A 27,134-nucleotide genomic window follows, 5' to 3' on the forward strand; every position below is an offset into this window, starting at 1 on the left:
CCAAAGTCCCCAAGGCAGGGCCATCTCTAGGCTTTCTTTCATTTATCAGGAAAGACAAAGTCCATAGATCCAGAAGGAAAGTGACATCTGAGAGCTAAGACACCATGGCAGAAGGGAAGCCCCATGCCTCCTTGGGAGGCTAAGCTGGGGAAAATGAACCATAGTGCAGCAAGAGCTGGTTACTCATAAAACTGTGCAGTATCTTTGGCCAAATGAACAGTGGCCCCAGATGATGAAAGGGGTGAAGAACTTCTAACTGATGGGTGGGATCTGGAACAGCCCAGATAAGTCATCCAAGGCCCTCCACCAACCATAACAGGTTGTCACTGTAAGGTGACCATTCCTCTTCTTCATTGCTGGCTCTGTGGTCCAGAGCCTGGGAATGTGATTCTCCTCAGGGGCAGAAAGCTCAGGACTCATTTGATGAAGACTCACAGACATCTCTGTTTTCCATATTGTCAAGAACACTGGGCTGAGAATGGAGAGGCCAGTGTTCTGATCTCAGCTCTTTCCTTGCTCTCTGTGACATCTTGGGCAAGTCGATGCCTCTGCCTGGATCTCTGTTTCCTGATCCGTGTACCAAGGTGAATGGCATGGATAACTGCCAGCTTAAACAGCTTTGAGGAGTGGAAATATGATAAGTCTTAGCATCCCAGAACCACCACTTGCTGACTGCATGGCCTCGAGCAAGTCGCTGTATCTCTGAGCCTCAGTTTCTCCATCTCAACGTTGGGGGCAATAATGATCTATTCCCAAGAGTCAGGGTGGGCATTAACATTATACTAATCTAAATTACTTTCCAATTATATATGGTATGTAATACACAAAGTATTTTAAGTAAAATACATTAATCTAATTTAATATTAGAATATATTGAACATCTGAAATACAGTAGGCCTCAATAAAGGGGAGTTTATGTTCCCCCCTTATCCACAGATAAAAGGTTTGCTGCTTCTCACTCTGGTGACCAGGAACAAAGTGCTCACCTACTTAGGAATATTAAAAATAGTAAGAAAAAATTTTAAAATTAGTAATAAAATAAGAACAAATACTTATGTAGCACTTACTATGTGCCACACACTGTTGTAGGCTCTTATCATACATTACCTTGTGTATTCCTCACAACCATCCTGAGAGATACGTATTATTATCATCCCCACTTCACAGATGAGGAAACTGAGGCAAAGAAGGTTAAGTAACTTGCCTAAGATCACACAGTTAGTAACTGGATTTGATAGCAACATGGCTCTAAAGCTCATGTGCTAGACCACTAGCCTGTGCTGGCTTAGAGGAAAAAAGAAAATAGATATATGTTGGGCAACACAGTGGGTCAGGCACTGAGATGCCACAAGCCTTATCTCTTTTAATCCTCCCCCTGGCCCTATGGAGCAGGTACTAGTCTTCTCATTTTTAGTTGAGGAATCTGAGGCTCTAAGAGGTCACCCCTCACTAGGTCTAATATTTTGTGTATTTTGGGACCAATTGCAAGGCCTCCATCCTGAGCCAGAATTTTCTCACAGTCAGCAGCCCCAGGCTACACTCTTGGGTCTCGACATTCTGGGCCCTCTGGTTTTCTGCTCTCCATTTTCAGGATTCACCTCTGCCTGGGCCACCTCCTCATTCCAACGTGCTTCCTTAACCTTCAACTCACCTCTGCCAAGTAGCTGAGTTATCCTGGATGTCACCAAAAGCCAGTGCTATCCCTGACTCAGCTTCAAGGCAACTCCAGAATGACGGCACCTGACAAGCTTCTATTAATTGAATATGTTTTCCAAATTAAATTGCAAAGTCTTCCAGGGCAAGGATTGCAGTTCTTTACTCTGTGATCAAAACAGAGTATACATGTGTCCTTTCTCTCAGGCTTGAAGATTTACTGAAGGTCTAAATTTACAAGGATACAGTGATATTGCAAGTAACAAATTGCCTGAGACCAAAGATCCTGAGCAGGAAGACAGCTGTGCTTAGAAAAACAAAGAAAAAAACCCAAACTTAGTAAATCACATACTGCGGAATCTTTTCAGCTGGCTGACAAGAATGACTTGAGGTACAGCTTCCCTTTGTTTCATACTACTTAAACAAGACTAAGTTGTCTATTTAACCATCCATTTGACCATCTCCCTGTCCATCTAGTTCATAAACCCACCCATTCACTCTTCCATCCATCCCTCCATCCATCCCTCCATCCCTCCATCCCTCCATCCACTTAACAATCTATACATCTACTTATCCATCTAGCCCATAACCCCACCCACTCATCAAATCATCCATGTACTCATCTACTCATTCATCCAACAATCAACCCGTCATCCACTCATCCATCTTTCTATCACAGCCAAAACTTTTTAAGGACCTATTATATGACTGTGTCTTCCAACTACCAGAGATTGAAAGAGAAATGCCATCTTGATCCAGCCGATATGTCTCATGGGAGAGCCAAACAAAAAACTTATAAAATAGATGATAATAATAGCCACCATTTAGATAGTAGGAGGTCACTTATGTGTCAGATGCTGTTCTCAGTACATTATGTGGACTATTGTATTTAATCCTCACTAGAAGCATTATTATCTATGTTTTACAGATGAGGAAAGTGAAGCTCAGAGAAGTTAAGTAACTTGCCCAAGTTTATATAGTTGGTAAGCAGCATGGCAAGAATTAGAATCCAAGAAGTCTAACTTTAAGAGCCTGCATTACTAACTACTATGTTATTATCTTCTGGAGTGATAAATGGTATGAGGTGGCAGCTCAGGGAGCTGTGGGACCATATTTGAGGGTAAGGGGTGGTGGTGGGGGAGAGGTAATTTGGTTTAGAGTCTATGATGCCGGAGTTGTAAAGTCCAGGAACACCCAGATGGAGTAGGAGGGAGGGTATTTCCAGGCTGATGGATATGTGTTTACGGAATGGGTGGGGGGTTGTCAAGGTGGGAATGTCAAGATGCTGGCAGGGTCTAGTTCCCAAAGAGTTTGAGGAGCTTACTCTCACAGGGAGAACTTAGGTCACAGGGAGAACTCAAAGAGCCAAGTGGGCAAATATTTTTCTAGATGGATGATTCTGGCAGGAGTGTGAGCAAAAAGTGGGAGGGGAGATGCACTGGGGTCATGAAAGCTGCTGTAAGGGTCAAAGCAAGAGATGTTAGGGGCCGATCCTGCAATGGCTATGAGGAAGGAAAAGAGGTGATGTGATGGGTGGCTAGAACACAAAAGCAATAGGTGATTACATGTGAGCATTTTGAAGAGGACTGCCAAGGCTCTAGCTTGAGTGGCTCCCCTCGTGAGTGCAAACAGAAGAAGGATTCACTTTTCAGGGTGTGGAGTAAGGAGCAGTTTAGAATGGGGTGGACAAAACAAGATAATATCAATACATTTATGTGGGGCTGCTTTCCCACCTCAACGAACCATTCAAAATTATGTCACACAATTCAGCATACCTGCAAATCCTGTTTCACATTTCATCCAGGTTAGACGGTGTTAAGAATGTAGACTCTGATCAGATTGGCCAGGTTTCAGACCCAGCTCTTCCACTTACTAGCTACGTGATTTGGGGCAATTTCTTTAAGTTCTACATGTGTCAGTTTTGTGACCTGTAGCACAGTACAATCTAATAGTTGCCCTGCCTCTTTAGCTTACCCAGTAGTTAGCTTTTCCTACTGCCTCATTATTTTTTTTCCTGGAGAGATAGTGTGTTCTCTGAGTCTCAGACCATGGTACATCTTTCACATACTGCCCTTCCAGCCTGACCCTCCTCCGCACCCCTCAGGGCTGGGTTTACCCCTGATGCTTAACACTGATATTTGGATCCGCGTTCTGAGTGAAGCTTTCTTGCCCAAGAGATGGAGTGCAATCCTGGGCCCCATCTGTTCTGATTTTACTGGGATTCAACACATTTTTAGGGAATCCCAAGTATCTGCAAGGCACATTTGTGATGAGGATGAATCAGAACAGACAGTTGATGGTCCAGTGGAGAAGATAAGATGTGAATACAAACAACAAACATAAGACAGAACATAACATGGATCCTCGTGGAGGGGATCCAGACGGTGAAGAGATTGTGTCTACACAGAAGGTCAGAAGGGATTATTGGAGAAGGTGTCTTTTAAATTAGACCTTAAACATGGGTAGTATCTGGTCACATGGAAATGAGGAACATAGGCATTGAAAGAGGAGGAAACTTTACAAGCAAAGGTATAGGAGTGGGGTGAGACTTCAGGAAATCTGCCAGAATCATTGTGAGCAAGGGGACAGCGTAGCTTGACAAGGCTCTCCAGATGACTTAAGTATGTGCTTCTTGCCTTATTTCCACCCTACGAACCGCTGTTATAGGGAAGGAAAAGCCATTGAAGGATTCTAGAATGCAGGTTTGGGAGTACAAGTTTCATTTTTCAAACACCACTTTGGCTACAGTGTGGAAGATGGGTTGGAGAGGTGGGGCCAGAGTCAGGGAGGCTGGCGAAGAGACTCACAGAACAAAGCTATAGAGGCTTGCACCAGGGAAGAGGCAGTGGAGAGGGGGAAGGGGAGAGGATGCGACCAAGAGAATGTAAAGATGCAAGTTCAAAAGTACTGGGGTGATGGAATCCCATTAGTTTGCTGATGGAATGAGAGGTAGTACCTCTCACTAAGATGGGGACACATGATTGGAAATACGTTGGTGATGATTTTGCCTTTGACCATAAAAACTTTGAGGGTAGATGTCCAGGAGCAGATGATACAGGGCAGTAGAGCTCTGGCAAGAAAGGGCCAAAGCAGAGGACCTGCCCTCCCAGGCCATTTCCGTTTTCAGTCCAGCAAAACTACAACCACCATGTTGTGTGATAAATACACAGCTGAAGGTCTATGCATGTGGCACAATGGCTGCATGCGGGGGAGGATCATTGAATCTTCCTGGGATGGAGGGCTTGTGGGAAGACTTCAAGGAAGAGGTAATACTTGGAGGAATCCTACTTGGAAGAACTTGGGACTGAGAGTTAGAGAGTAGTAGGAGACTTGCAGGTGAAGAGGAATGTCTGGACATTTGATTCAGGAAAACAGCATGTACCAAGGCAGAGAACAGTAGAAAATGATACCTGAATCTGGGTCACTTGTGTCCTATTCCAGGATTCACTTATTTTCTACCGGTCTGCATAGACTGACAGAACAGAAGTTAACAGCAAGGGGTCTGGCGTCACAGACCCTGGGTCTGCATTTCAACTCTGCCCAAGACCTTGGCTAACTCATAAAAACCTTTTTTGAACCTCAGTTTCCTCTTCTCAAAAAACAGGAGTATCAACAGTCCTACCCTCTATGGTTATCTGTAGGATTAAAATCAGAGTATGGCAGCAGTTCAAATGGAAAATGAACAAATTAGGTCAGAGTGTGAGTACTGACTGCAGCACTGCCTTTTAACATATTAGTGATGGGTTTGGAGCTGGCTTGGTACACTTGATGGTCATGTGTGAGATGAATGTCCCTGTTGATATTATGCAATACATGCATCACCTGTACGTAAGCAGGTACAGGAAGTAAAGCCTGTCCCAGCCATTAGTTCATTTGACCCTCAGAACAGCTACATGAGATTGGCTGCATCTCACAGCTGAGAAAGCAAAGGTTGAGCTTTGTTAAGTTGCTTCTCCAAGGTTAGCAGCAGATAAATGGGGCTGTAGAGATTCGGATCCAGTTTTTCTGCTTCCCAGTACACAGCTAATGAGATGTCTATACCCATTAGACTTGGAGCCACTGGAGGGCAGACACAAATCACGGAGAAGCAAGGTACACCAAGAGATGCATATTTCTCTCAAAGTAGACTCTCATATCTCAAACTCAAGACACTCCAAATATACTCTTGGAAGAGTTACTGTTTGGACAGGCAAAGCGTGGTTGGCAGGAAGCTCAGGCTGGACCAGGAAGAGCTGGGCAGGGAGAGGAGAAGAGGAGATGGGGGTGGATGGAACTATGTGCGGCGAAGGACTTTGAAACTGTCTCTCTAAAAGTTGCCTAGTTTGCATTTGAAAAGTAAGAAGGGATGGTGAGGTTAATGTAGGATACAGACAAGTCTTGGGGTAGAGATATACTGTTACCAAAGAATTCTGCTTAAGCTGGCTCCAGTGTTTCCCCATTCAAAAGTGCATTGCTATGCCTTAAGCCTTGGAGGACCATGCTCAGATTTCAGGAAGCGTGTCCCAGGGAATAAACTGGATGACAGGAAGCTTGTAGGCACATGCACATATGTCCATATCCCACGAACAAACATTAAAATGTCAAACTTCCCGTATGTGAGTGGCCAAGAAACACCTTCAAACATCAAGATACACTAGTGAAGGCACTAAGGCTTGAGCTTTCCACCTTAATTTGCATTGAAGGCACCCAGGGCCCTATGGTGTTAAGCCAAGGGACCAGAGGGGTGGCCTTACAATGCCTTGGCTGCCCATTCCTTTGGCAGAGGATGTTCGATAATTCTAAAGGGAGGAGGTCAGGGAAGAAGATGAACGGGACTGCAGTGAGGAGAGCTTTTCTCTTTTTCAGGACTCAACAGGGTGTTCATGAAAAGGAGGAACGTTCCATTACATAATGGCATGCAGGAACCCACTTTAGAATGTTCTGAGGTCTAGATGTGATCAATAGAGCCAGGAGAAAAAGATGGAGCCATTATCCAGTGACAGCATAAGAAGGACTATTGTGCAGTGAGCTTGGCTATAACCACACTGGCTCTTAACTCTGTCGGAAGGGGCTCCAGATCCCCTTCTTATAACGCTCATGCAATCCTCCATATCTCCATGTAGCCCTGCTTCTGTATGGTCCTGCGTTCAAAGAAGCCCAGTCCAAACAGCCAAAGGTACTATTAAAAGAAGTCTAAAGTTTAATTTGCATCTTTTTCAAACTGTAAGGGAATGCTGTTTGAATTGCTCACCAGCGTCTTATATGCCCTTCTGCAACCTTGCATTTTTCAAGATCCCCTCCACCCATTATAAAGCAGCCAAACAACAACAACAAAACTCTCCTTGGGCTATGCTGATATATTTCTCTCTCTCTCTCTCTCTCTTCCTTTCTCTTCCACTCCTTTCTGAATGTAAATTGATTTAGCTTCTTTCACTAAGCCCTTCCCTTGGTCCTCTGTATCTCTAGCCCTTTCTGGGCCAGCTTTCTAGTTCAGTACAACACACACACACACACACACACACACACACAACACCTAATAGTAAGAGAAAGACTCTCTTTGGAGAGTGACAGGGACGCTTCAAGGCCTGTATGGAGAAACTAGGGGCATCTTAAGTGGACTGGAGACATGTGCCTGCAGCTCTGGGGAAGACTTTGAGACAGCTGAATCCATTGGGAGCAGAGGAAACAGGGAGCCGCCACGGCCATGTCTGTGGAGGTCAGGGAGAAGATCCAGCGCAAGCCAGTGCAGGCAGTGTGGCAGGCATTCGACTTCTGAGAGCTGCTAGATGCAGGAACTAACTCTAGGTCACAAAGGGACACTGAAGAGATGCTGACACTAGGATCCTGAGTTGTGATGATTCGCCTGTTATCTGGGGGTTTCTTTTCCTTTCGTATCTATTCCTTTTAGGTGGCTGTGGACATCATTCTGGTGAGCAGTAAGTAAGTTAGTGACAGACGCAACTGACCAGTGAAGTTTTCCCCATATTTATATATGGGGTTGGGATAAGAAGAGGGAAAGGAGCCCATTAAGCTCTTCCCTGTCCTTTGGTGGGGGCACCTCTAGACATCAGAAGACACTGTGGGTTAGTGGAAAGAGCGCAGGCTGATGTTTAATTTCTCTTTTTCTCCCTCTAACCCATCCCCTACTCTTCTCTCCTCTCCCCTCCCCTCCTCTCTGCTCCTCCCCTTTCCTTCCCCTATACCTATTTGTAAAATATTACCATCAACTAGGCCAGAAAAATGTCTTATTTTCTCCCAAAGATACTGTATATGCAAACACTGATCAGCACCCCTACCCCCTTGCCCACTGCCACTACATCTGAGTTTTGCCCCTTGGAAAGAAAGGGTGATCATGTGATGTCTGTGGGTTGGGTCTGACGGATGGTTTTCATAGAGATGAGAGATGATGAAGATAGAAGAGGATAAAACCACACAAAGGGCTCACTTTATCCTTGCTGCCAGCCTGAAAACAGAAAGCCCTTTCCTCCCTCCCAAAAAGTCACACGTTTCAGAAATAGCTGTTGAGAGGGAAGTGAAATTTCTTCACAAGCTCGCAGACAATGGTGACGTGGGTTAAGCCAGGCTTTAGAAAGAGCAAAATTGGAAGAGCATATCTGACTTACAAATCAGTGGCGAAGAATGAGAACATTCAGGGTCTATCAAAGAGGAATGCAATTCTATTAAATTGGTTACTTTTTTCAGGGAGACTGGCCCAAACTCACCTGTGTCTCTAAAGCGTCTGCGACTCCGAGAACGTGTCAATGACCTTACGTGTGCGATATGCTCACTCACCCCCAGAGAAATCAAACCTCATGTTCGGCCTCATCCAACAGCAGCTGGCTTGTCACAGACATAAAACGTGGCCTCGCTTTATGGATGATGGTGATGGCTCTGAGGGCTCTTGACCCCCAATATTATCATGGACCTTCCCTCCTCCCTAGCCGCTCCAACCAGAAAATCAGTAGCTGGACGAGAACCGAAACTCTTCAGTCATTCTGCTGGGAGCCTGAGGAAAGGAATGATCCTATAGAACAAAGATGTCCAGAAAGAACAGGTCCTACCAATAAGATGTCCTGGCCAAACGGGGTCCTGGCTGATTCTGAACAGAACCATGAGACACACAGAGACATTCCGGTGCCAGAACGGCTAAAAGAAGGCCGACCACTTGTAGAGCGAAACTGATGGCTGGAAATAAGGACACTGTCTTCATTTGTTTACTTCATGCATTTATATTCATGGGACTCCTTAGAGTAGAAGCTGGAATTTGTCTTTGGGGCATTCTGTCCCTTTGTTCTGGTGGGAACAAGTTTCACAAGCTGTTTTTGTCTCAGGGATGAAAGCAAGTCCCCGTCCTCATTACTGGGCTTGTCCTGAACTCTGTGAGTAACCAAATCCAGAGCTTCAGGCTGAGGAGTTAGTAGTTTGTTGAAGAATGGACTAAAAGGTCTCTTTAAATTGGAGGCAGGGCAGGTTGCAGCACATATCATTATAATGTAGATAAGTGTTTTGTTTGCTTTGGCAGCCTGGGGAGTGGGAGGGTGGAGACCAAGGCTGGAATCCTGGCATTGAAATTGAGACGGGCAGTAGGCACGGGGACATGGTGGCAGTACAGTAAGGTACAGTAGGCAGGAGGACCCCCTGTTTGGAGGAATAATCAATCGTGTACCCCAGGGACAGTGAGAGCTGATATTCTTCAGCTTTCCCTGATGACTATTTCCTCTCCCTCTCTGCAACTCCTCTGTGCTGTCTTCAAGCCTCCTGCATGTCTGATAAACAGAAGATGTCGATGTAATGAATTCGGGGGATCAGGAAAGAACCTGGACCCTGGCTTTCATGAGCAATGCACGCAACAGGAGATAACAGTGCTCGCTCGCTGACCAGAGGGGCCAGGAGAACATCCTGCTGAGAGGTGACAAGCAGCAACAATCCAGCTGGGAAGGTTCTGTGGGATGTGGAGTAGGAAGGAGCCTTCCCTCAGGGCTATCACACCATCAGAGGTGGCTCTATCCCTTTGATGCCGAGGATGCATCAATCCCCTGGGATGCTGCCGCTTGACCAAAGAAAAGTCAAGGATGAATGAAGGTGAAAGGAACGAAGCATTGCTTTCCTGCATCTGTATCTGTGGGCTCACCCGTGTTCCCGGGGCTCCCCTGTAATCTCGATGACGTGACCAATCACAACAGAGCAGCTATCTCTGAGAAGCGTCATACATGGAATCCCATGGGACTCCAAGGAACCCCTGCCCCGCAAGAAACTTGCCGTCTTGGGGCTGCTCGCCAAGCAGATAGCACATGCCCTTCAGACACCAACACCATGAGCCACCACTGGCCCCAAATTTCAGGACCTCAACGGTTGTATCAGAAGGTCCCTGCTCAGAAGCGATCAGCAGGGAAAGGACTTGGCCATATGGCAGTGTCGGAGCCCCCTAGGGTTGGCAGGGTCTGCAGGGCAGCAACCGAAACTCACCTCCTTTTGATGGTCAGCATGACGCCCAGGAGAATGATGATGAACATGAGGAGGCCGGCGACTACGCCGGCCATCTTCACAGTACTGTCCACCTGCTTCTCCGGCTCCACGCTGTTGGGATTCTGCGTGGAGGCACCTTGGAGGGAAAGGGGAAGAAGAAAGATAACTGAAAAGCCTCACATACGTGACGAGACGCAATCGTAATAACAACAGGTTCCATTCACTGAGTACTAACGATATGCCAGGCACTGTGCTGGGGGCATTATACACATTGACCCATTTAACCCTTCTGAGGATTAATTCCTTGAGATGTTGAATTATTATTATGATAGCCTTTTTTGTAGAGGAAGAAATTGAGATGCAGAGAAATTGACTTGCCCAAGGTTACACAACCACTATGCTGGATACAAGGGTAACCCTTATCCTCCCATGAGATCAAGCAGAGAATTTTATCCCTCATACCGGTTTGTCCCTAGGATCAAACCAAGGAACTATGGTTTGAATCTTAGGTTCATGGAATTATTCCAAATCCTACTTAATTCTTTCAGGTAAATGGCGAAAACAACAGCTTTGTGTAAGGGTAACACAATTAAAAGCACTGGATTTTTAAAGATAAAAACATTACTTTTTTATTTTGTGCCTTATGTGAAACAAATGGTGGGGATTAAAGGGAATTGCCTTGGGTTCAGAAAACGCTTATATCCGCTAACTCCATTTTTGGATTTAATGCTGATGCTATGTGCTCTGCCAGCTACTAACACACTGACTCGATTCCACATCAAGGAAGACTGAGAACTGGACACTTACTATATCCTCTGCCCTGTGCTGGGCCGTTTTGTGGATCCGGCTTGGCCAATCTTTGCAAATATTCCCTAAAGTATATATTGATTTTCCCATTTTACAGATGAGAAAACAAAGGGAACTTGCTAAAAGTCACACGGCTGATAAAGCTCAGGGCCAGGATTCCACAGGTTTTCTGTTAAGTCTAGGTCTCAAAAGTCAGAAGCCCTGAATTCAACTTTCATGCCCTCTAGTCCCTCAATCCTTCTCCTCCCAGACAACCACTTGGCTAATGCCATAGCAAAAGTAAGGAGCCAAAGAATGCCTAAGCCCGGCCTCTTCATGCAGTGTACCAGGGACAGAGGCAACTTCTCATCCCAGGAACCTGTGTGAACCTTCTAGAGTGTGGTCCTGGACCAGCACCTCCGTGAATTCTTCCCAATGATGCCATGTTTATGTGAGGCAGCTTAAATCCAAAGCATCCTTTCCCTGACCCATCCCTACTTTTCTACCACATCAGAATCAGCTCATTCATTACCCGGGACACCACCTTCCCTGGTTGCCCCAGGAGCATTCCTCTCTGTCTTCTCCAAATTCTGATAACACTCTGTACCACTTGGTACAGATCTCAATGTGCTGATGTTATTAGTGATTTGTTTCCCCATCTGTCTCCTCCAGTGGTCTGCAAGCTCCTCGGGGGCAAGAGGAAGCGTCCTTTATCTTTGTTGCCTCATGTTAGCACAGGATCTGGCTCATAATTGGTGTTCCCTTAACGTCTGTGGTGGTGTAATGTTGAGCTGAAGGGATGACATCTCTGCCCACACACATTTGTTCTCATGAAACCAGATTGAGTTTCTCCCTTTTTTCAGCCATGTGTTCACAGAACTCAGCTGAGTTGAAGGGATGTTAATGCCCATAAGCTATGATTTTGATTCTCCAAACTTACGGATGTTCAGACCAGTCCTCCGGCACATCCCCTCTTCCTTATGAAGAGCGTCAAGTGTTTCCTTTACCACAGCACTTTCCCCAGACTCTCTTGTAACTTAGAAAAACTGGGTTTACTTAGTCAAGTCTCCCTAGCGGGAACGGCAAGTCTTCAAGAGCAGAGAGTGTGTCCTAGTCATCTCTCTAAAGCCAGTGTCTAGCACAGGTCTCCCTCCTCCCCATCGTTGGTTTACAGATGATGGCTGAACGACAGAAAGGCTAGTGGACCACAGTCGTTTGCTTCATTTATTCATTCAAGCATTCATTAATTTGCTACTAAGCATCCATGTTCTGTGTGCCCAACTATGCTATCAACAGGGTCAGAGATCCTTCTCCTGGAAGGACTTACAAAGAAGGGATTTTATTCAGGTCCCCTCACCAGCTAGAGACAAACCCAGCTCATCAAATCACAGGATGGTCTGAGCAGGCTCTGCCTATTTACAGCCAGAGAATTCCTGGCAGAGTTGGCCAACCTCATAGGAAGGGCGGGTCTCACATTCCAGAGTGCAGGCAAGTCCCGAGTAGCCCCCATTTTCACGTTTGGAGACAAGATTTCTGAGATATGTCTAGTCCCTCAGACACAGAACATGACTAAGCATAAAGGAGGTTGAGCACCTCAGACCATAATTTCCTCAACAGTGTCAGAGTCTTTTTATTTGGCTTTGGAGGAAGTGTTGGCTCTGGAGCATTCACTCACTGATGTAGTAATGGCTAAACTTTACTTAATGCCTGCTAGGAGATCCTCTTCTAGAGACTGGGGGCACAAAGGCAAAGCCATGGAGAGGATCCTATTACCCTGGGAACACTGTTATTAGCTTGTTCTAATGAGATTCACACTTCATTCCTTCAACGAATAATCACAAGTACCCACTGTATGCTGGGCATTTAGTAATACAATGGTGATCAAAACAGGCACAGTCCCTGCCCTCAAAGAGCCTACGATGAGTGGTGAGTGGGGTTGAGGGAACAGAATTAATAAAGAATCAATAAGATGAAGCTTTCTACTCTGTCAATAGAGAGGCACATGACACATAATTGGGAAATGAATCACTTCTGGGAGGAAGTGGCCCATGGGGTGGGCTCCAAGGGAGGACAGGCTATAACTAGGCAAATAGAGCACCATGAGAAAAGCACACAGTGGTGACAGGGGAAACAGCACTGGCTAAGGCCGTCTGATGGAGGCAAGGAGCCTGGTGCATTCAAGATATGAAAGAACTGTGGCGTAATGAGGGCAAGAAGGCAGGGAGAGCATGGTGAGAGCAGCTGGCGAGGGCGGCAGGGGCCCGTCCGTGCAGGACATTATAGGCCACAGTGCGAGCTTTCGTTTTTTACCCCAGGAAACACAGGGAGTCATTTAAGTGCTGTTCATAGAGGTATGATATGGTCAGATTTGTATTTCCAACGGACCGTTCCAGTTTCTTTGAGAAGCCAAAGTGGATTGGAGACATGTATTTTGAAACTATTATAGTCATCCAGATGGGAGATAATAGTTGCTTGAACTCAGGAGATGGCTGTGAAGATGGAAAGATGCAATAAACGAGATAATTACCTGAAATAGATATAAATAAAACCGGGTGATGGACGGGATACAGGGCATAGGGAAAGAGAATTGAATTCTTGAGGATGACCATAACAAGGTAGATAATGGTGATGCTTAAAGGTTCAAGAAACAAAAAGGAATAGAGTTAGAAGGAAAATATGGGTGTTTGGGGCAATTTGAGCTTGTGAGATACTCTAGGAAAGTAGGCAGTTAAAAATGCAGGTCTGAAGCTCTTAAAGGCGGCCTAAGCTGGAAGTAAAAATGTGTGAGTCATATGCACATAGATGGTATCTGAAGCATGGGGGCTGATGAAGTCACCCAGAGAGAGAATGAAGAGTGCATGAGAGGAGCTTCAAGATGGCGGAAGAGTAAGACGCGGAGATCACCTTCCTCCCCACAGATACATCAGAAATACATCTACACGTGGAACAGCTCCTGTAGAACACCCACTGAACGCTGGCAGAAGATGCAGACCTCCCAAAAGGCAAGAAACTCCCCACGTACCTGGGAAGGGCAAAAGCAAAAAGAAACAACAGAGACAAAGAATAGGGATGGGACCTGCACCAGTGGGAGGGAGCCATGAAGGAGGAAAGGTTTCCACACACTAGGAAGCCCCTTCGCGGGCGGAGACTGCGGGGTGCGGAGGGGGGAAGCTTTGGAGTCACGGAGGAGAGCACAGCCACAGGGGTGCGGAGGGCAAAGCGGAGAGATTCCTGCACAGAGGATCGGTGCCGACCAGCACTCACCAGCCGGAGAGGCTTGTCTGCTCACTCGCCAGGGCGGGCGGGGCTGGGAGCTGAGGCTCGGGCTTCGGTCGCAGGGAGAGGACTGGGGTTGGCGGCGTGAACACAGCCTGCAGGGGCTAGTGCGCCAGCCGGGAGGGAGTCCGGGAAAAAGTCTGCAGCTGCCGAAGAGGCAAGAGACTTTTTCTTGCCTCTTTGTTTCCTGGAGCGCGAGGAGAGGGGATTCAGAGCGCCGCCTAAACGAGCCCCAGAGACGGGCGCGAGCCGCGGCGATCAGCGCGGACCCCAGAGACGGGCATGAGACGCTAAAGCTGCTGCCGCCGCCACCAAAAAGCCTGTGTGCGAGCACAGGTCACTCTCCACACCGCCCCTCCGGGAGCTGGTGCAGCCCGCCACTGCCAGGGTCCTGTGATCCGGGGACAACTTCCCCGGGAGAACGCACGGCGCGCCTCTGGCTGCTGCAACGTCACGCTGGCCTCTGCCGCTGCAGGCTCGCCCCGCATCCGTACCCCTCTCTCCCCGCGGCCTGAGTGAGCCAGAGCCCCCGAAGCAGCTGCTCCTTCAACCCCGTCCTGTGTGAGCGAAGAACAGACACCCTCAGGCGACCTACACGCAGAGGCGGGTCCAGATCCAAAGCTGAACCCCGGGGGCTGTGCGAACAAAGAAGAGAAAGGGAAATGTCTCCCAGCAGCCTCAGGAGCAGCGGATTAAAACTCCACAAACAACCTGATGTACCTGCATCTGTGGAATACCTGAATAGACAAGGAATCTTCCCAAATTGAGGAGGTGGACTTTGGGAGCAACGATATATATATTTCTTTCCCTTTTTCTCTTTTTGTAAGTGTATATGCGTATGCTTCTGTGTGTGATTTTGTCTGTATAGCTTTGCTTTACCATTTATCCTAGGGTTCTGTCTGTCTGGGGTTTTTTTAATTACTTAAAAATTTTTTTTCTTAATAATTATTTTTTATTTTAATAACTTTATTTTATTTTATCTTCTTTTTTCTTTCTTTCTTTTTCTCCTCCATTTTATTCTGAGCCGTGTGGAGGACAGGCTCTTGGTTCTCCAGCCAGGCATCAGGGCTGTGCCTCTGGGGTGGAGAGCCAAGTTCAAGACACTGGTCTACAAGAGACCTCCCAGCTCCACGTAATATCAAACAGCAAAAATCTCCCAGAGATCTCCATCTCAACGCCAAGACCCAGATCCACTCAACGACCAGCAAGCTACAGTGCTGGACACCCTATGCCAAACAACTAGCAAGACAGGAACATAACCCCATCCATTAGCAGAGAGGCTGCCTAAAATCATAGTAAGGCCACAGACACCCCAAAACACACCATCAGACGTGGGCCTGCCCATCAGAAAGACAAGATCCAGCCTTCTCCACCAGAACACAGGCACTAGTCCCCTCCACCAGGAAGCCTACACAACCCACTGAACCAAACTTAGCCACTGGGGACAGACACCAAAAACAACGGGAACTATGAACCTGCAGCCTGTGAAAAGGAGACCCCAAACACAGTTAAGCAAAATAAGAAGACAGAGAAACACACAGCAGATGAAGGAGCAAGGCAAAAACCTACCAGACCTAACAAATGAAGAGGAAATAAGCAGTCTACCTGAAAAAGAATTCAGAATAATGATAGTAAAGATGATCCAAAATCTTGGAAATAGAATGGAGAAAATACAAAAAACGTTTAACAAGGACCTAGAAGAACTAAAGAGCAAACAAACAGTGATGAACAACACAATAAATGAAATTAAAAATTCTCTAGAAGGGATCAATAGCAGAATAACTGAGGCAGAAGAACGGATAAGTGACCTGGAAGAGAAAATAGTGGAAATAACTACTGCAGAGCAGAATAAAGAAAAAAGAATGAAAAGAACTGAGGACAGTCTCAGGGACCTCTGGGACAACATTAAACGTGCCAACATTCGAATTATAGGGGTACCAGAAGAAGAAGAGAAAAAGAAAGGGACTGAGAAAATTTTTGAAGAGATTATAGTTGAAAACTTCCCTAATATGGGAAAGGAAATAGTTAATCAAGTCCAGGAAGCACAGAGAGGCCCATACAGGATAAATCCAAGGAAAAACGTGCCAAGACACATGTTAATCAAACTATCAAAAATTAAATACAAAGAACAAATATTAAAAGCAGCAAGGGAAAAACAACAAATAACACATAACGGAATCCCCATAAGGTTAACAGCTGATCTTTCAGCAGAAACTCTGCAAGCCAGAAGGGAGTGGCAGGACATATTTAAAGTGATGAAGGAGAAAAACCTACAACCAAGATTACTCTACCCAGCAAGGATCTCATTCAGATTTGATGGAGAAATTAATACCTTTACAGAAAAGCAAAAGCTAAGAGAATTCAGCACCACCAAACCAGCTTTACAATAAATGCTAAAGCAACTTCTCTAGGCAGGAAGCACAAGAGAAGGAAAAGACCTACAATAATAAAGCCAAAACAATTAAGAAAATGGTAATAGGAACATACATATCGATAATTACCTTAAATGTAAATGGATTAAATGCTCCAACCAAAAGACATAGATTGGCTGAATGGATACAAAAACAAGACCCATATATATGCTGTCTACAAGAGATCCACTTCAGACCAAGGGACACATACAGACTGAAAGTGAGGGGATGGAAAAAGATATTCCATGCAAATGGAAATCAAAAGAAAGCTGGAGTAGCAATTCTCGTATCAGACAAAATAGACTTTAAAACAAAGAGTATTACAAGAGACAAAGAAGGACACTACATAATGATCAAGGGATCAATCCAAGAAGAAGATATAACAACTGTAAATATTTATGCACCCAACATAGGAGCACCTCAATACATAAGGCAACTACTAACAGCCATAAAAGGGGAAATCGACAGTAACACAATCAATCATAGTAGGGGACTTTAACACCCCACTTTCACCAATGGACAGATCATCCAAAATGAAAATAAATAAGGAAACACAAGCTTTAAATGATACATTAAACAAGATGGACTTAATTCATATTTATAGGACGTTCCATCCAAAAACAACAGAATACACATTCTTCTCAAGAGCTCATGGAACATTCTCCAGGATAGATCATATCTTGGGTCACAAATCAAGCCTTGGTAAATTTAAGAAAATTGAAATTGTATCAAGTGTCTTTTCCGACCACAACGCTATAAGACTAGATATCAATTACAGGAAAAAATCTGTAAGAAATACAAACACATGGAGGCTAAACAACACACTACTCAATAACCAGGAGTTCACTGAAGAAATCCAAGAGGAAATCAAAAAATACCTAGCAACAAATGACAATGAAAACATGATGACCCAAAACCTATGGGATGCAGCAAAAGCAGTTCTAAGAGGGAAGTTTATAGCAATACAATCCTACCTTAAGAAACATCTCAAATAAAGAACCTAACCTTACACCTAAAGCAATTAGAGAAAGAAGAACAAAAAAAACCCCAAAGTTAGCAGAAGGAAAGAAAGCATAAAGATCAGATCAGAAATAAATGAAAAAGAAATGAAGGAAATGATAGCAAAGATCAATAAAACTAAAAGCTGGTTCTTTGAGAAGATAAACAAAATTGATAAACCATTAGCCAGACTTATCAAGAAAAAAAGGGAGAAGAATCAAATCAATAGAATTAGAAATGAAAAAGGAGAAGTAACAACTGACACTGCAGAAATACAAAGGATCATGAGAGATTACTACAAGCAACTCTATGCCAATAAAATGGACAACCTGGACGAAATGGACAAATTCTTAGAAATGCACAACCTTCGGAGACTGAACCAGGAAGAAATACAAAATATGAACAGACCAATCACAAGCACTGAAATTGAAACTGTGATTAAAAATCTTCCAACAAACAAAAGCCCAGGACCAGATGGCTTCTCAGGTGAATTGTATCAAACATTTAGAGAAGAGCTAACACCTATCCTTCTCAAACTCTTCCAAAATATAGCAGAGGGAGGAACACTCCCAAACTCATTCTACGAGGCCACCATCACTCTGATACCAATACCAGACAAAGATGTCACAAAGAAAGAAAACTACAAGCCAATATCACTGATGAACATAGATATAAAAATCCTCAACAAAATACTAGCAAACAGAATCCAACACCACGTTAAAAGGATCATACACTATGATCAAGTGGGGTTTATCCCAGGAATGCAAGGCTTCTTCAATATACGCAAATCAATCAACGTGATACACCATGTTAACAAATTGAAGGACAGAAACCACATGATCATCTCAATAGATGCAGAGAAAGCTTTCGACAAAATTCAACACCCATTTAGGATAAAAACCCTCCAGAAAGTAGGCATAGAGGGAACTTTCCTCAACGTAATAAAGGCCGTATATGACAAACCCACAGCCAACATCGTTCTCAATAGTGAAAAACTGAAACCATTTCCACTAAGATCAGGAACAAGACAAGGTTGCCCACTCTCACCACTATTATTCAACATAGTTTTGGAAGTGTTAGCCACAGCAATCAGAGAAGAAAAAGAAATAAAAGGAATCCAAATTGGAAAAGAAGAAGTAAAGCTGTCACTGTTTGCAGATCACATGATACTATACATAGAGAATCCTAAAGATGCTACCAGAAAACTACTAGAGCTAATCAATGAATTTGGTAAAGTAGCAGGATACAAAATTAATGCACAGAAATCTCTTGCATTCCTATACACTAATGATGAAAAATCTGAAAGTGAAATTAAGAAAACACTTCCATTTACCACTGCGACAAAAGGAATAAAATATCTAGGAATAAACCTACCTAAGGAGACAAAAGACCTGTATGCAGAAAATTATAAGACACTGATGAAAGAAATTAAAGATGATACAAATAGATGGAGAGATAGATACACCATGTTCTTGGATTGGAAGAATCAACACTGTGAAAATAACTATACTACTCAAAGCAATCTACAGATTCAATGCAATCCCTATCAAACTACCAATGGCATTTTTCACAGAACTAGGACAAAAAATTTCACAATCTGTATGGAAACACAAAGGACCCCGAATAGCCAAAGCAATCTTGAGAAAGAAAAACGGAGCTGGAGGAATCAGGCTCCCTGACTTCAGACTATACTACAAAGCTACAGTAATCAAGACAGTATGGTACTGGCACAGAAACAGAAAAGTAGATCAATGGAACAGGATAGAAAGCCCAGAGATAAACCCACGCACATATGGTCACCTTATCTTTGATAAAGGAGGCAAGCATATACAGTGGAGAAAAGACAGCCTCTTCAATAAGTGGTGCTGGGAAAACTGGACAGCTACATGTAAAAGAATGAAATTAGAACACTCCCTAACACCATACACAAAAATAAACTCAAAATGGATTAAAGACCTAAATGTAAGGCCAAACACTATAAAACTCTTAGAGGAAAACATAGAACACTCTATGACCTAAATCACAGCAAGATCCTTTTTGACCCACCTCCTAGAGAAATGGAAATAAAAACAAAAATAAACAAATGGGACCTAATGAAACTTAAAAGCTTTTGCACAGAAAGGAAACCATAAACAAGACGAAAAGACAACCCTCAGAATGGGAGAAAATATTTGCAAATCAAGCAACTGACAAAGCAACTGACAAATGTATCTCCAAAATTTACAAGCAGCTCATGCAGCTCAATACCAAAAAAACAAACAACCCAATCCAAAAATGGGCAGAAGACCTACATAGACATTTCTCCAAAGAAGATATACAGATTGCCAACAGACACATGAAAGAATGCTCAACATCATTAATCATTAGAGAAAGGCAAATCAAAACTACAATGAGATATCATTTCACACCGGTCAGAATGGCCATCATCAAAAAATCTACAAACAGTAAATGCTGGAGAGGGTATGGAGAAAAGGGAACCCTCTTGCACTGTTGGTGGGAATGTAAATTGATACAGCCACTATGGAGAACAGTATGGAGGTTCCTTAAAAAACTAAAAATAGAACTACCGTATGACCCAGCAATCCCACTACTGGGCATATACCCTGAGAAAACCACAATTCAAAAAGAGTCATGTACCACAATGTTCACTGTAGCTCTATTTACAATAGCCAGGATATGGAAGCAACCGAAGTGTCTATCAACAGATGAGTGGATAAAGAAGATGTGGCACATATATACAATGGAATATTACTCAGCCATAAAAAGGAATGAAACTGAGTTATTTGTAGTGAGGTGGATGGACCTAGAGTCTGTCATACAGAGTGAAGTAAGTCAGAAAGAGAAAAACAAATACCGTATGCTAACACATGTATATGGAATCTAAAGAAAAAAAAATGGTCATGAAGAACCTAGGGGCAAGATGGGAATAAAGATGCAGACCTACTAGAGAATGGACTTGAGGATATGGGGAGGGGGAAGGGGAAGTTGGGACGAAGTGAGAGAGTGGCATGGACATATATACACTACCAAATGTAAAATAGATAGCTAGTGGGAAGCAGCCGCATAGCACTGGGAGATCAGCTTGGTGCTTTGTGACCACATAGAGGGGTGGGATAGGGAGGGTGGGAGGGAGGGAGATTCAAGAGGGAAGAGATATGGGGACATATGTGTATGTATAACTGATTCACTTTGTTATAAAAACAGAAACTAACACACCATTGTAAAGCAATTATACTGTAATAAACATGTTAAAAAAAAAAAAAAAGAGTGGATGAAAAAGCAGGCCTAGATAGAGACTTGAGGGTCTGTAGTATTTATTGAGTGTGAAGAGGAAGATAAGCCTGCATAGGAGACAGAGAAGGAGTGGCCAGACACGTAAGAAAATACCCAGGAGAGTATAGTGTCCCAGAGCCAGGGGAAGACAGTGTTTCAAGGGAAGGAGTAATCAGCTGTGTCAAATGCTACTCCTAGGATAGAATCAAGCTCCCCACCCAAAGGAAAGTGAAGATCTTGGATGAGTATTAGAAAACCTTTCCCAAGTAAATTGCAAGATGTTCCTAAACAGAAGAACCTTCAGTGATCACCATGAATCAACAGTGGAACTCACCCGAGGATCACAGAGGAACATCCTAGACGTTCAGAGAGGCCATCTGAAAGGCCACAGCCCAGCAGTTTAGACAAATTCCATGAGTTCAGCAAACAGGCATCCCAGCTGAAATCCTAGACCCTGTACGGTGAGGTTATTAGGAGGAGCCATGCCTGGTTGGTCCAACTAGACTCCAGATACAGGAATTGCCCTGGGACGTGGTAAATTCTCTTTCCACTTCAGCATCCTTTTAAGGGCACTGGCTCTAGCCACTAGAGATGTGTGCCTCTGTTCCTAACGGAAGTGTGCCGACAGTGCTCAAAGGTGACACAGGTGTTGAGGAACTGGCTCTGGGAGCAAAGGCCAGACAGCACCGACGTGTGGCTCCTACGTCTGAGAGGAAGAAGAGAGGGGCGGAGACAGATGGGCTAGTCCTGCTCCTGCTGCAGAGTCACGAGCTTGTCCACGGGGCTCATGTCGTAAGTGCAGGTGAGAAGCTGCAACAGGACTTACAGGGAAGCACATCACGGTTCGCTGATGATGGGGCCTCCTAGGAATGCAACCAGCTCTTTCAGGCAGGGACTGAGCACCTCAGCAAACAGAAGCTCAATTACTACTACTTTTTAAAATTTAGCCTAAACGTATCAGTGCATTACCGGGTGCCAAAAAATGTGCTAATAAGCCCTTTTCATATATGAAGTCATTTAACCCTCACAAAACTTAACACAGAAGATGCTAGTTTTATTTTCCCTTTTATTTAGATTAGGAAACTTCACAAATGGGTGAAGTGACTTGTCCAAAGCCGTATAACTGGTGAGTTTCAGAGCTGGGATTCTGTGTGCAAGGCTCACCCCCTTATCATTACAATGAACTGTCCTTGATGGAGCTACTGTTAAGGAAGTGCCAGCCCTGGGTCCACCTAGAGAGTTGGCCACCTGACTGGAAATCCAAGGGGTCTGGAAGCCCATTAGTAATATGGTAACTGCATTACTCCTGCCCTAAACCTACCCTTTTCATGAAAATTAAACATAGTATCAGTCCCCGGTCCCTAAACATCTCTGTCTCTGGCCCTGGGCGACTTCTGTCTACTAAGCAGGAACTAGAAGTCTGAGAATGGAGAGAAAGGGGGGGATTTGCATGCATCCTCTTCATCTCTGCCCTCCTCTGGGAGCCAACCTAAGAACAGTCCAAGTAAATCAGAATTAGCGAGTAGGCACCAGGTGGTACATTTATCCATTTGGAGTAGCTTCAAGGCTCTACCTGAGTCCCCTGTGTGATGCAGTCATCAAAAATAATCTTGTGAACTCAGTCTGCACTGACAGGAGACTGCTGTTTCCAATACGAGGTTGCATGCCCAGCCTTACACCCCAGCCAGCTGTGCCTTCCATGCTCTGAGCACTCCCAAAGGTTGAGACAGTTCTCTCAAAGCAGCTGCTGCTGCCCCCTGCCCTTGACTCTTTGCACGAAAGCTACGGTGGCTTAGAATCTAGTCCCCTCCTAGCTCCAGCCCAGAGTGCACATCTGGCTCTCAATGTGCTACCTATCGACTGTTGCATATGGAAACCTGGCATCCAAGGCAGGGCTCTTAGCCTTTTGAAGCCTGCCTCTCTTCCTCAATATATGGGGCCCAGGTACCATGTTCCCCCCTCAACCCCCAGCCTCCTCCTATGGTACCAAACAACCATCCCAGTTTATATTCCCCAGGGACTCCTGAGACCCAATAAGGACAATGCTTCTCTGTTCTTCTCTGCACTAGTCAGACCACTCTGGTGAGGTTTGTTCATGTGTGGACCCCAACCCCTAGAGGACCTTCAGGGTGAAGACATGCCAAGAGGCTTGCCACTCAAAGTGTGGTCCAGTGACCAGAAGCCTCAACACCATCTGGGAACTTGTTACAGATGCACACTCTCGGTCTCCACACCAGATCTGCTGAATCAGCTCCTGCATTTTACAAGGTCTCTAGGTGATTCTGGTGCACATAAAAATCCAGACATCATTGACTTTGGAGGAGTGGCAGTCAGAATCGGGATTTTTTTGCCCTAGAGAAGGGAAGATTCATATGAGACTGAATTCTTGCCTTAAAAATGTTGAAAGGCCATTGTGGAAGACGGAATCGATTTGGTCCCTTTAATTTTAAAGAGCAGAGCTAATACAAACCGGTAGGAGTGACAAGAGTAGATTAGGGGCCAACATGGGGAAAGGTTTTAATGTGGAAATGCCACTCAGATGAGGCTAAAGCCCAGCCCTTTTTGATTCAGTGTTACGATGTCACGAGGAGCACAAAAGCAGTCATGGTTCCCAATTCCTATTTCAGACCGCCCACTCTGTCTCCACCTGTTCTTACCTCCTGGGCTTCCTGGATGCTTAACCAAGCCCTCAATACCTCACTTGCATGAGATGCTGACCTTTCTTCTCTGCTTATTGACCCCACCTTCCACCTCAACCCAGCATCCCTTTATTACAGTGATACCCATGCTCTGAGTGAGAGAGATTCTCCCTGTCATCCTTAGATCCACAGGACTCCAGTAGGGCTCTACCCCCCAAACCCCCAAGTTACCCACAATGGCAGAAGAATGTGTCGCCAACAATGAAATGCACTGTCTGGGCATTCGCTGTGCTCCCCAGCAAGCAGAAGGGACTACGTGACCTCTTATACCCCTTTTGATGATGAAATGCTATGGTTTTATGAGATTGGTCAAAACCAATGGGTTTCAAATTAGAAATATATGAGCTTGCACCCAGACTCCACCCCTAACTAGTTGTGTGACCTTGATCAAAGCTGTTAACGACAATGTGATTTGATATCCTCATTTGTAAAACAGGGAGTAAATGACAAGTTCACAGGGCCTTCCTAGGGATCAAATGTAAAAACGGAGGTAAAAACGCTTAATAAACTCTGAGAATCTGCTCCCATATGTGGCATGATGATGGCATGACCTTGGAACTGGTTCCAGGTGGTAGCAGGGATTCTTGTGTCTGTCAAATGCGGGTGCACCGTGGGTGCTGCCTCCTGGCAACCTGCTGCCCAGGTTCATCTAAACCTTAGGATGAAGGCAGGCAGAGGCCCCAGAGTGATGCACTTGTCTTTCCTCCTACAGGCAAGGCCGGTATCAGGCTTCCGACTGGATGACTTAATGGCAGCAATAACATAATTTGGCAACAAAGGATTAATAATTCTTTCTCAAAGTACTCTCACTGGCTACAACCCTAATTCTATAGCTTTACTTCAGAGAATTTCCCCTGTAAAGATAACGGAGCAAAAATAGAAGTTGCAGATAAACAACATCTAATTGTAACTGTTAAAACCAAGCAAATCCCAGCGGCCGCATAACCCATGCTGGTGATCATTGCTGATGACAAAGAAAGGAAGCTGGCTCTCGGGGACACAATTCCTAAAAGCTACAGTGTTTCAAACACACAGTTGCCTCTTAGCTATCCAAGGGCATTTATCCCCACATCTACTGTGCTGGCAGTTTACGCCCATCTATTTAATGACTTCTTTTGTTGAAGAGTTTTTCTGTCTTTACTTTGGCTTTACAAGCATCTGGCACCCAGTAGAGAAAACCTCTGAAATCCTGACTCTGAGCTGCTACCTCTATGCTAGTGAAGGTTTTGAACATTGCAGGTATCTCTGATTATTGGGGAGTTTTGCCATGAGGAGGCACCAGGGAGAAGATGAGGAAGCTGGGCAAGTCTCTGGCTCTTCTAAAGTCAGGTATGCACCATATCCCTTCTTGCTTTTCCTGGAAGTGACTTCTCAGAATGGTAGGCTATTTTTAAGATGGAATTGAAGTCCAAGATAGGAAAGAAGTTGGTAGGAATGCATCTGGATACTTCATTAGATTCAAGCCTCCAGACGTTACCAATTGCATCCCAAGGCATTGAGAGCATTTGTAATTGTGATCATGAACTACTTTGGCAGTCTTTGAGGACTGAAACTGTAGCAAACAGAAGGGGTGCGAGAAGCCTGGGGAGAAACAAATGCTGTTGTTGACCTTTTTTTTTTTTAATGGAAAAATGTAGATTCCATATATTTCACACAAGGAAGTGTGATGTTGATACAGGAAAAAATATAGACTGGATGATTAAATCAGATCTTCTCCCTTACCATTTACTAAAGGAGGGACTCATTACTAGAAAGCAGCCCAGGCTCCACATCAGTCAGCATCCAACCAAAAAAAGGGAAACTGCTCCAAACATTTAAAATGGAGCAAATTTACTAGAGAATTGGTACCCAGGGGTCAGGAGAGGATGGTGAGGCAACCCAGTGGGTAGCAACCTCAGGAGCCGTTGCCCAGCCCAGACTAGAGAGACAGAGGTTCAACAGAGCCTAGAGGTCGGGGCCACCCAACAGAAGCTGGAACTCCAGTAGACCTATGGGAGAACTGGAGTCACAGAGGGGACACGGTCACTGCCAAAGAAGGGGCCTGAGGCCAAGAGAGAGAAGGCTTCTCCTTCCTCTCATGTTACAATTCCTGTCTCCTATTGGCCACACCCAGACACCAGTTGACATGGGGCCCAGGAAACACAGCCTATGGGGGTTACCCACACAGCAGAGGGAAAGCAAGGGATGGATGTGAGGCCAAATGGGCCAAGGGCCAGCATGGGCTTCCTATGAACACATGATGCTAGGTGCACCTCATTGCCACTTTTGAGAGGTGTCTGGACTTGTAAATCAGGAGGAATGTCCAGTTCTGTGTCTTCACTGCAACAAAGTCAAGCCCAAGCTGCAGAAATTATGACTCGCTTTCAGGACAGCCAGGTGTTAAATTGTATCCAGAAGATGGTAACGGCAGAGTCAGGATACCTGACCGCATGTGAAACAGCCATATTATTAATAATAGAGTTTAAACACATTTGGAGATTTTACTACAAGCCAGGCTGCCATGTTAAGCCCTTCCCATATGCTATCCCTTTTAATCCTCACTACAACCCTACAAAGCAGGTTCTATAATTATACCCATTTCAGAGATGGGGAAACTGAGGCTCAGAGAGACTAAATAACAGAAGCAAGTGGCAGAGATGGGGTTTGAACCCCGGCAGTCTGGTACAGAGTTTATTCTCTTTAAACCACTATACTATTCTGCCACTTCTTCAATAAATAGGGGAAGGGATTGTTCAACAAAGAAATCTGGTTGTCTTTCCTCAAAAATCTGGAAGAAAGAATCAGACTGGTTCTTTAGGGCATCCTTAGGGGATCTAGACTCTTATCTTGATCAGCCAGACTAAGGCGTCTCTGTATTTACGGCTGTCCCTGCTGAGTTTGCCACCTGCTGTATCATGCAGTTCTATTTCATAACTGCTTTTCTTGAAGATTATCATGTGAACATGTCATGTGAATCTTGTTATATGGGCCAAATTATACAGACTTTGCTCAAATGATATTTAAACTTGACCTTTTTAACTTAAGTTCCCTCATCCTTTTCACTTTCCTTGTACATTAACCACCATCTCCAAGCCCTTCATACATTGAGTTTAGTTTTATTATTAATCTCTGGGCTTTCTCTGTAATATCTTTCTTGATATTTAGCAATCAAAGTATCCCATATAATCCCACAGGGAGACAAGCAAGCTCAAGTTTAGGCGACTGTTTTCTGCTTTACTTCCAATACTCTTTCTTTGATCTCACGATGACTAATTTTTAAAAATTGTTGACTACCTCCCCAACACCTCAGAACAGTGCCTCCCTCACTAGATCTGGTTGATAATGGACTACTTGAGAAGGATAATTCCATCATTCTTCCAAGTGACATCACCTAGGATGTTTCTCAAGTAATAAATAAATTGCCTCAATTCATCATATGACAGTAATTGCTTTTAGCCAAGATTTAACTTAAAATCAATGTCAAGTAGCTAGAAAACACTACAGAGACTCAGGTTCTTCAAAGATAGCTCTACCCTTGCTGGGGAAGACCACTTAACAAGTACTGAGTTAAGTGTAAAGTAGATACAGATTTCTAATATCCCAGACTCCCGCA

General features: G+C 44.5%; 1 protein-coding gene across 2 annotated transcripts in view; it reads right to left on the minus strand.

Moving 5' to 3' along the window:
* Positions 1–27,134, minus strand: part of PTPRT (protein tyrosine phosphatase receptor type T) — an 803,133-nt gene that overhangs the window by 150,653 nt on the left and 625,346 nt on the right. For both annotated transcript variants that reach the window (XM_057529518.1, XM_057529519.1), the window contains exon 14: positions 10,099–10,234. In XM_057529518.1, the coding sequence (XP_057385501.1) occupies positions 10,099–10,234 (136 nt within the window). The remainder of the gene's footprint in view (positions 1–10,098; positions 10,235–27,134) is intronic.

The sequence above is a fragment of the Balaenoptera acutorostrata genome, chromosome 15 (assembly GCF_949987535.1).
Source record: "Balaenoptera acutorostrata chromosome 15, mBalAcu1.1, whole genome shotgun sequence".
NCBI classification, from domain to species: domain Eukaryota; kingdom Metazoa; phylum Chordata; class Mammalia; order Artiodactyla; family Balaenopteridae; genus Balaenoptera; species Balaenoptera acutorostrata.